We start from the raw sequence: 10,216 nt of genomic DNA on the forward strand, positions 1-10,216 counted from the left end.
TTCTCACTAAGACCCTCTAGGGTCTTATCCATCAATTGTAATCCCTATCCTTACTTTATGTTTCTTCTATGCTGTATTTTTTCCTTCTCCTTAAAACCTACTATTAACATGTTTTTTTCTTGTTTATTGTGTTTTTGCTTAACTAGGATTTAAGTTCTATGACAGTGTTTTATATCCACTTCACTTACTCATCTTTCCTCAGTGCCTGGAACTGTCTGGCACAGTAGGTGCTCTATAAATGCAAGTTAAAATGAATGAATGAAGAGTATCAGAAAAAAATCACAATAATGAGAAATATCATAGAAATATACCAAATATTAAATTAGAAACTACCCAGAAAGTTTTCAGTGCATAATGTAGTTTGTAACTTTCACAATAATGATAGTGCCTTACAAGAAACAACCCACCAAAAATAAAAATATAACTGAATTATAGAATATCCTAGTTATGGTCAGGTAGATTCCTCTATAAAAACTCCACCATCATTCCCATCAATTTTTTTTTGCCCCAGGCAAGCAAGATGGCCTTTTCCTAAATAAATAAATCCCTAAAATAAGAATTTTTAAATTATTTAAATACTAATCACAACATTTAGAGATTTAAAATACAATCCAATTAATAAAGCCCTCATTCCTTTTAGTATGTTTGGGAACTAAAGAGCATTATAAAAATAATAAAATTTGCAGCATTTACAATGTGACCTTTTAAAAATAATCTAGTTAACAATGGAGTATTAGCATTGTTTTCTGGATAATTTATTTTTGAAGAGCAAATAACTTCAATGTGTTACCACATCTCCTAACTATTTTGGTTCCCTGCCAATCTCAGTAACAGATTCTTCACAGTAAATGGTGGAAAAGAACAATATTAAGTGTTTTGAAAATGAGAAATGAAGAACTTTTAACTATGTTTATATTCTCTGAGTGGGGTAAAGTTTTTATAAGTAAATGACTTCAGTGAATTGGAACTAAGAAGAGTTCTTTCTTTGAGGATTAGAATACCAATCTACTTCACCAGAAAGCATGGTCCGACTCTAGTGATAATGAGGCTATGCAGAGGGCAGGAAGAGATGAAGGGAGTTGTAAAGAAACCTGAAACTTCTTTGATTAAATAAAATCCCTGTTCTCTAACATTGGCAATTGTGGAAGAATCACAGCTGGAAGGGGCAGTGGGGCTTTCCTGGTCTGTGTCTGGCCTCCTAAGAGTCATCGAGGCTCTCTCAATAATTACTGCCACGACTGTGCTGGCCCAAAGCATTTTACATCCCAGACCAAGCACGGCCACCTGCTCACCTCTTAATGCTCCAGCCATAGCCAAGAAAACTCTCCAATGCTTCAAAAGACTTATACCAAGACCAGGGGAATGTAAAGAGGGGAATCAAAGGGACACCAAGTCTGAGATATGGTACTACAAAACCAACTTGCCTTCTGGAGCTCGTAGGCCTTATCTTACCTTACTTAGATGACCTCCGTCTGGATGCCATCTGACCGCTATGCATCCAGATAACTATTCTTCAGTGTCACCCCTCCCCAAGGTCTAGACCCAAGACCCATGCCATTTATTCGGATTTACTTGACATTCTGGGAACATGATGCTTGATACTTTTTGGTCTAACTGACACTGCGTCCTTTGAAATATTCTTCTCTGCTCCTGCCCACTTACACCTTTGCTCACCTTGTAAACTCCTATTCATCCTTTGACACTCAATTTAAGCATCCTTCCAGCATGAAGCCCTCTCTGGCCATTCTAGGTAGAGTCCTTTATTCCTCTAAACTGGATTTACCTCTTCCCATATTCTAATGCAATTACTTGTTTATACTTAGTCTCCACTAGATTAAGCACAACGAATGGAAGAATCCTATCATGTTTATCTCTGTATTCCCTCTCCTCAGTCCCATACAGTAGTATTTAGTAAAATACTAAATACCAGTCTGATGCCTGGGTGTCTGGATGAATGGTTAAAGGTAGCTCTAATACCTCCTTCTCTGGAATGAAATATAGAGATTTTGTGATTACGGTATGTTTACTTCCAGGTTTCGGCTATGTTCTTCATGTTTGACATTGCCAAAAGTCTGATTTCTGGATAGGTAGATTGTTACTGTACCACCTAACTTTAGAATGCATTCCATTCCAACTGTGGTCAAAATGACTAAAACAACACTTCCATTAAGAGCTGTGTACTTTTAAGTAAAGTAGGTTACATGTGTCCCCTACATATGTTACTTTTTCCTGACCATAAAATTCTCTCTCTTATCCCTCTTCTAATCCCAAAATTTTATGTTTCAAATCCTTTTTGGAACAGATGTTTAAAACACATATAGTTATCTTTCCTTTGGTATAATTTATGTCAGTTATGTTTTTTCACTGACTTAAGTGCCAGAGATTTTAATGAAAGCATATTTAGGTATTTTTCTGATTTTATAGTAAGCAAATATAAGTAAACTACATTGCAATTGTGACTGAGAGCGTTCTAGTTTTTCAATCTAACAACACAGTGACTGTCTTTAAACTTAGTTTATCTACTTCATTTCTTTGTCCCCAATCTCTCCCAATGAGTAAGAGTTAAAATTTGTGTGTGTGTATGTGTGGGTGGGTGGTGAAGTGAAATTAATGTTATTCTAATCTTCAAACATTGACCTCAAAGTCAAGCATTAAATAATTGGTATGATATTAAAAACACAATATACTTCTTATAATTCTTTTCAGTTATGAAATCACATTACCTGATTAGACTGTGATACTTGTGGGATGGTAGAAATATCATCTTTAAACTCATCTACAAGGTCCATGATTGTTTTCTGGATCCCCTCAACTAAGACAAAAAGAAGTTAAAGGGGGGAGGGAATCTTAAAAAATATCCCCTAACCAAAATTCAAAACAACAGGGAACACTGGGTCCACTGCTTAGGTGGCTGGAAAAACAAGCAAACCCTAGGGGGCTTTATTCCGTTTCCCACACCCATATCCCCTTCACAAGCTTGTGTTTACTTCTTCCAGAAAAGTTCTTCAACACCTGCCCACATATCCACCCAATAGGTTTGATTGGCATGATGAGTTCTTGCTTGGGTTCCTTTGGCTTGGCAAGCTTGCAGGCCTGAGCAATGCTTGTCCTTCTCTCCCATTAGTGAGGGATGAGGGCAGGCTTCCACTTGGGAGAGCAGGGAAGGACGGAACCTACAGCTTACGGCCAGAACTCTTTGTTACTGCACAATGGGCCTCTGAGAACTTGCTACAGAATCTTCTGAGATTGCTCTGGGAGTGAGAACTGCATTTGGAGGCACAGGGCAAGAGAAGGGATCGAAAAATGAACCACACTAAGGAGTTCTACAATATAAATGGAATTTTGTTCCAAATTCTGCAGTGATACCTCAATTAATGGATCATCTGAGAACAAAGCTCCCTTTGAAATGAGTTGGCATATGTTTTAAAAGAAATGATTCACATACGATGCCAAGTGGAAAAGAAATACCAGCAGTTAATTCAGAAAGACTTCTGAACAGATTGTTTTCCTTACCCAAATGAAGGTCACTAGGTCCAACCTAGGCAAAATGGTGAAGCCTTTGTTTTGCCTGTCTTCTTTAAAATCTTTTCATCTTTTTCCCTCCTAGTACTCTCCCATTTAGATGACCATTATTCTCCTCTTATCAAACCTGGGAAGAACTGCATATTTTACAGACTATTAATAGACTACCTAGTTACAATTCAGTGCGGATGAGTTGAGTTGGTTAACACAAATCCCATTGTAATTTGAAACCTTTTCATTTAATTGTAGCTAAGTGGTTTTCTTCAGCAAGCATAAAGTGGCTGCTGGAGGTCTATTGGTGGGAAGTGTTTGGAAAAGAGAAATGTTCATCAGAAGACTCTTCTACCAAGTGGAGCCTGACAGATTCCGGGCTTTCACACAGTCCTTAGTCCTAAGAAAGCTCCCCACCACAGCATGACCACCTGTCCTAACCTTAACCGGCCTTCCTCACTGCTTAAGATAATCACACCCTTAACATTTGGAAAGTGCAATCATTGCCAGAAAGAATATCTAATTATACAAAGGTGAACATACAAACCGGGGGTCTATAAGAGAACAAAGCCCTTAATTTGTCTTATCAAGATCCTTGGCTATCAGTCTTCCTCAGAGGAACACCTGGTAGTACCTTCTCTTATCTTTTTATCTATCTATTCACCCACAGGGTCCTACCTCCCAATTGGTTTCACCCAGTTTTCTTCTCTTTTCATCAGTTCTTGCTCTTCTGGGCATCCTATAAAATTAACAAATCTACAGGAAAAACATTTATCATGCTATTATTTCCTACACTTTAAGCAGAACCTAACTATGTGTGTTATGCTAACAAAGTCCTTTTTGTCTCTTCTTTCTAATGAGCCTGATGAAAAAAGACTGGGCGTGGTGGTGGTTATAATGTAAAAAAATTCCACCCTGCCACATTTCTATTTGTGACCATATGATATTTTGCTTTTTATTTAATCATATTTATATATTTATATCCTGATGCATCTTAAGTTATTTCAGGTAAAGTTAGATAAAATGTAAATGAAGATTATTTTCTTTATTGTTATTTTTTACAACTTATATTAGAGTGCTTCATACTGATAAAATAAATTCTAATAAGAATTTGAGGCAGCTTGTATGTAAATAGGATGTTCGTATATTGAATCATTTGAAATACACTAGGGAAACTTATTCTTTAAAAGTAATCCTAGATAAATTATTCTATAAGGTAAATAATACTTTTTTAAACTAAAAATAAATAGCTGATACATCTCTTGTAAATACAGATTTTTCAAAGATGTTTCAAAACAGGCATATTTATATAATTTTGTTTCTTCTTAAAAATTCTTTAAAAACTATATTCTATAATTTCAGTTGGGTACCATTATATATAGACCTGGAAAGCCTGATAGAATTCTTCAAATAATTACAGTAAAGTGATAGGCTAGACAGGGGACAAAATTAGCAACCTCAGAATTGCTACCTAAGTTTTGGAATTGCTGATGTTTGGTAGTATGGTAGGAAGTTGAGAAGGTCAGATTTGTTTGTTCATTATTTTCACTATATATGCCTAAGCAACCATTATGACCAGATAACGGGATGACCGGACAACCGGCTGGTAGCTAGGATGTGCACTGACCACCAGGGGGCAGATGCTCAATGCAGGAGCTGCCTCCTGGTGGTCAGTGCACTCCCACAGCCAACCTCTCATGGCCAGCCAACCTCCCAAGGTCCCTCACCCCGGCTGGCAGTCCCCAATCGGCCTTGATCAGGGCCGGCTGGCTAACCTCCCAGCCCCAATTAGGCCAATCAGGACTGGGTGAGACGGACCCCCAATTGGCCCCTATTGCCAGCCAGGCCCAGGGACCCCACCAGTCCACAAATTCATGCACCAGGCCTCTAGTCACAATATAAGCTCCATGAGTTCAAGGACTCTGGTTGGCTCAAGGCTATATTTCCCAATAGTTAGCATGCTTTTACAATTTTACAATATTACAGTAAATATTTCCTCAAGTAGTGTCATCAAATTTGTTACTGATATCTCAGGCAGGATGAAATATTTTATCATTAACACATTCATTATGGTGTCAATCAACTGACCTATAAGTGCAGAACACATAAGACATTATATATATATACAAGCATATGCACACATAATGCTTATCAAACATTAGAGGGAGAAAACTTTTTCTCCCACATATAAAGCACTGCATTATTATCTATTTAATCCCTCAGAGTAAATACTGGCTTATGTCACAAGCCCTAATAAGCTGAATAAATTAAATCAAGATAAGCTCAATAAAAACTAGAAAATAGACACAACGCATCATATGTCTTTGATTTCCCTTTCTGCTTTTTAGGGGGTAAATAATACTGAGTATATTAAATGCAGATAATCTATTATTGTTTATATCTGAGAATAGAAAATAAAAGTGTAGCAGGTTAATGGGGTTGGTATTGATAAATATGAGTAAAGTACCTGAAAATATGTAATACAGTAGATATCAAAAGAATGTACATGTGAAAAATTTCAAAAAGGTTATTTTTTAGAAAATAATCCCTAAAACTGAAAACCAATTGAAAAAAATTAGCTGTATACCTAAAAATGATTTATTTTGAGTTATGTTAGAACACAGTTCAGAAGATCCAAAGACAAAAAGAACTAAAAAGACATTTTAAATTTTATTCAGTCATTTTCTAGGTAGTGTTATTATTGGTTTTCTTTGAAAATTTCCTCATACTACAGGATAAGCACACTTTTAGATTAACAATGTTATCAAGAATTTCAGTAAAATATTTAAAAAGACCTCATTAGAAAAATCAAAGAACAAAGTAAAACATTGTAATGTTGAACAGAATTGAAAATGTTATCATGAACGAATGATTTTTAAAAATACATTTTTTTTCTAGCTGTACAGACTTCAATGGCTAAAAACATTGCCAACAAGTAGAAAAGAGCACCCAGGACTCCTTGAGGAAATAGCTTATATCAGTCCAGGGCAGACGTACAAGGTGATCCAGGGAGATCTCAGGCCAGAAAGTTTTTTGAAGATTAATGGGGTCCTATTAAAAGGACACAGAAGCCCGTAAAGTGGCTTCTACGGGCCTTCAATGTGATGATTATGATTTGGGCTTTCCAATGGAAGGATCAAGCCATCATCATGCTAATCCAGTGGTCAGTACAGCATCACTAATTATGGGACAAACAAATACTATATGTTTCTTAATAAAATGCAATATGAATTACATACCATCTATGACATATCCTAGCCAAAAATGTTCCAACTTGACCTAACTTTTAGCTCTATCTTCCAGTTTCCCAGAATACAGATGGACAAATAATCTAATTCAGTGCTTCTCAAGCTGTAGTAAAGAACCAGTACTTCTGTAAATTAAAAATGAATTATCTGGAAAAAGAAATGCATATGAAAACATAAAGGTAGTATTGGTGTTTATTTTTAAATATTTATACAGTCAGATAAAATTATCTTTTCTTTTTAAATCTTCTGGTTTTCCTGTTAAGGTAGTTTTTTCAGTCCCTAAATTTATCCTGCTGGTCGCCATTTTTTTCTCCATTTTATTGATTTTTTACAGAGAGGAAGGGAGAGGGATAGAGAGTTAGAAACATCGATGAGAGAGAAACTTTGATCAGCTGCCTCCTGCACACCTCCTACTGGGGATGTGCCCGCAACCAAGGTACATGCCCTTGACCGGAATCGAACCTGGGACCTTTCAGTCCAAAGGCCGATGCTCTATCCACTGAGCCAAACCAGTTAGGGCTGCTTCATTTTTAATAGGCTGTTATTTTATTCCATCTGAATACCCAACTGTCTTAGTACCACTAATTAAATAAGCTATTATTTTCTCATTGATATGAAATACTATATATATATATATACACACACACAGAGATATATATTACGAACTATTTCTGAACTTCCTATTCTGGCCCACTGACCTATTTGTCTATTTCTATATCATTACAATACCGATTTGCAGTCTGCTTTATTTTCTGTTGAGGAAAGTTTCTGTTGCTCTTCTTTTTCATTATATTATTTCTAGTAGTGTGCTCCCTCAAAACCCACCCCCCACCTAATCTTGTTTTTTCCACTAATCTCTTGGATTTCAGTATCATCGGGGAGGGGGGAAATTATCATTTTATTGCTTCTTTTTCTATGTCCATACCAATTATTTTATTATCATATTTAACTGCATTCACTAGGACTTCCAAATCAAAGATGAATAATAATGATACAGTAGAAACGCCTATCTTGTTCCTGTTTTCCATTAAAATGACTTCAATATTTTACTGCATACCAAAAACTAACAGCAAATGTTATCCTAAACAACCTTAATGTATTTAGTTTCCTTCTATTACCATTCTGGTTTTGTTTGTTTTTATTGCAAATGGTTGTTAAATTTTATCAACTTCTATTTCATAGTCTAGGGACAGGATCACTTTCCCACCTCAATTTGTTGATATAATAAATTATATATTAACTTTCCTGACATTAGAAACATATTACCATTCCTGAAAAAAGAATTTGCATTTGATTATAGTGTATTATTCCTTTGATATTTTGATAGACTTTATTTGCTAAGATTTCATTTATACTTCTTTCAACTATATACATAAATGAGATTGGTTCATGGCTTTCTTTTTTTTACTTAATAGTTTAGTATTACATTTGTGTGCATATGAATTGAGAAGGAGTCCATCTTTCAGAAGTGTCTGGAACAACATCAGAATTATTTGTAATTTCTTTTTCTTTCTTTTCTTATCTTTTCATTTTTTGTAATCTATACTAATAAAAGCATAATATGCAAATCAATTGAATGGCCGAACAGCAGGATGACCATCTGGACAACCTTCTGGACGACCTTCCAGATGAAGCTGGGGCTGCGAGGGCCGAGGCAGCCACGGGGGCTGGAAAGGCCTACTCTTGCACAAATTTCGTGCATTGGGCCTCTAGTAGAGCTATAATTTACACACAGTAAAATTTCTTACATTTTTTAATACTAGTAAGAATTTAATTGCGGAACTATTTGATCCTAATATTTTTGAAAGCTATGTTTACCAACTTTTAAATTTCATATATGTCTATTTGTATATGAAAACTTTCTTGGGCAGGTTTCATAATTTATGTCCTATTAGGAAATCCTACAAGAGTTTCAGTTATGTTGTCACAATTGCATATAATTTAATCTTGTAGATGTATATTGTGGATGCATATTATTTCTAATCTTATACATTTTCTTTCTCTTTTTTCTTTAAACCATGCTCAGGATGAATTTAAGATAAGTGTAAAATTTTCCTATTTTTAGTCTTTCTTTAATAATGAATGTGCCCTAGCCAGTTTGGCTCAGTGGATAGAGTGTCGGCGTGCAGACTGGAGGATCCCGGGTTCGATCCTGGTCAAGGGCACAGAGTTCGGTTGCAGGCTCTTGGCCCTGGTAGGGGACATGCAGGAGGCAACCAATCGATGTGTCTCTCTAACATCGGTGTTTCTCTCTGTCTCTCCCTCACCCTTCCACACACTCTCTCAAAATCAATGGAAAAATATCCTTATAAGGATTATAAAAAAATAAAGAAAGAAAGAATGTATTCTAAATATATCTTTTACCTTATCCCATAGATTTTTGAAATAGTAATTTTAAATGCTTCCATTTATTTCTGCTTTGCTATAAGAGCTATCTTAATTATGTTTTTAAATTTCCAAGTAATTAAGATTTTATGGTTTCCTTTGTGTCCAATTACCTGACAAAATTTTCATAAAGTTTTAAATCATACAAAGGAAACATGTTTTGTCAAAGAATATGAAAATAAAATAAACTGAGTTTATCAACTGTGTTATTCAATTATTTTATAGCATACTAATATTTGTCTATTAGCTCTACCAGTATTACTGAAAAAGAAATGTTAAAATATTTCACAAATTGTATTTTCATCAAGATTTCATATTGTATCAAGTGCTACCACTGATGTGGAGCTCAGAAATTTTCATACACTGGTGGAAAGAATGTAAGTTGGCATACCTACTTTGAGAACAACTGGTATTATTAAGTACAATTAAAGATATGCATAGCTATGAACACCATTTTCAATCTTACCAATATCCCCACTTACACCAGGAGACATGTACTAGAATGTTCCCTGCTGCACTAACTATAATATCAAGAAATATAAGCAACCCAAATATCCATCAACTATAGAATTAGTAAATAAATAATACATATCCATAATAGTTACTATATAGCAGTAAAAATGAATTATTTCTATATGCAACATCATGAATAAATCTCAGGAATATAATAATTTTGAATCAAAGAAGCAAGATATAGATAAATAAAGCACAGCAAGCTTCTATTTATATAAAGTTCAAAAATATTCAAAACCAAGCAATATGTTAGGAATACACATATAAATGGTAAATCTATAGAGAAAAAAGCAAGGGAATGATAAATATGAAATTAAAAGGACAATGAAGTATCATCTCACACCTGTTGGAGGCTACCATCATCAAATCAACAAATGAAAAGTGCTGGTGAGGATGTGGAGAAAGGGGAACCCTAGTCCACGCTGGTGGGAATGCAGATTGGTGCAGCCACTATGAAAAACAGTATGGAGTTTCCTCAAAAAAAAAAAATTAAATATGGCCCTAACCGGTCTGGCTCATTGGAGAGAGCATCGGCCTGTGGACTGAAGGGTCCCAGG

General features: G+C 35.3%; 1 protein-coding gene across 6 annotated transcripts in view; it reads right to left on the reverse strand.

Moving 5' to 3' along the window:
• SPATA9 (spermatogenesis associated 9) overlaps positions 1-10,216 on the reverse strand; it is a 48,168-nt gene that overhangs the window by 25,011 nt on the left and 12,941 nt on the right. Inside the window, exons 2-5 of one of the 6 annotated variants that reach the window (XM_014543987.1) lie at positions 6,753-6,864; positions 4,192-4,252; positions 3,514-3,659; positions 2,724-2,812 (exon numbers count right to left, since the gene is read on the reverse strand). In XM_014543987.1, the coding sequence (XP_014399473.1) occupies positions 2,724-2,789 (66 nt within the window). In that variant the 5' untranslated portion in view covers positions 2,790-2,812; positions 3,514-3,659; positions 4,192-4,252; positions 6,753-6,864. Of the gene's footprint in view, positions 1-2,723; positions 2,813-2,987; positions 3,303-3,513; positions 3,660-4,191; positions 4,270-6,752; positions 6,865-10,216 lie in introns of those variants that run through there. The other 5 variants (XM_014543986.1, XM_014543985.1, XM_014543988.1 and 2 more) reach the window with 5 other exon arrangements.

The sequence above is a fragment of the Myotis brandtii genome, unplaced genomic scaffold (assembly GCF_000412655.1).
Source record: "Myotis brandtii unplaced genomic scaffold, ASM41265v1 scaffold344, whole genome shotgun sequence".
NCBI classification, from domain to species: domain Eukaryota; kingdom Metazoa; phylum Chordata; class Mammalia; order Chiroptera; family Vespertilionidae; genus Myotis; species Myotis brandtii.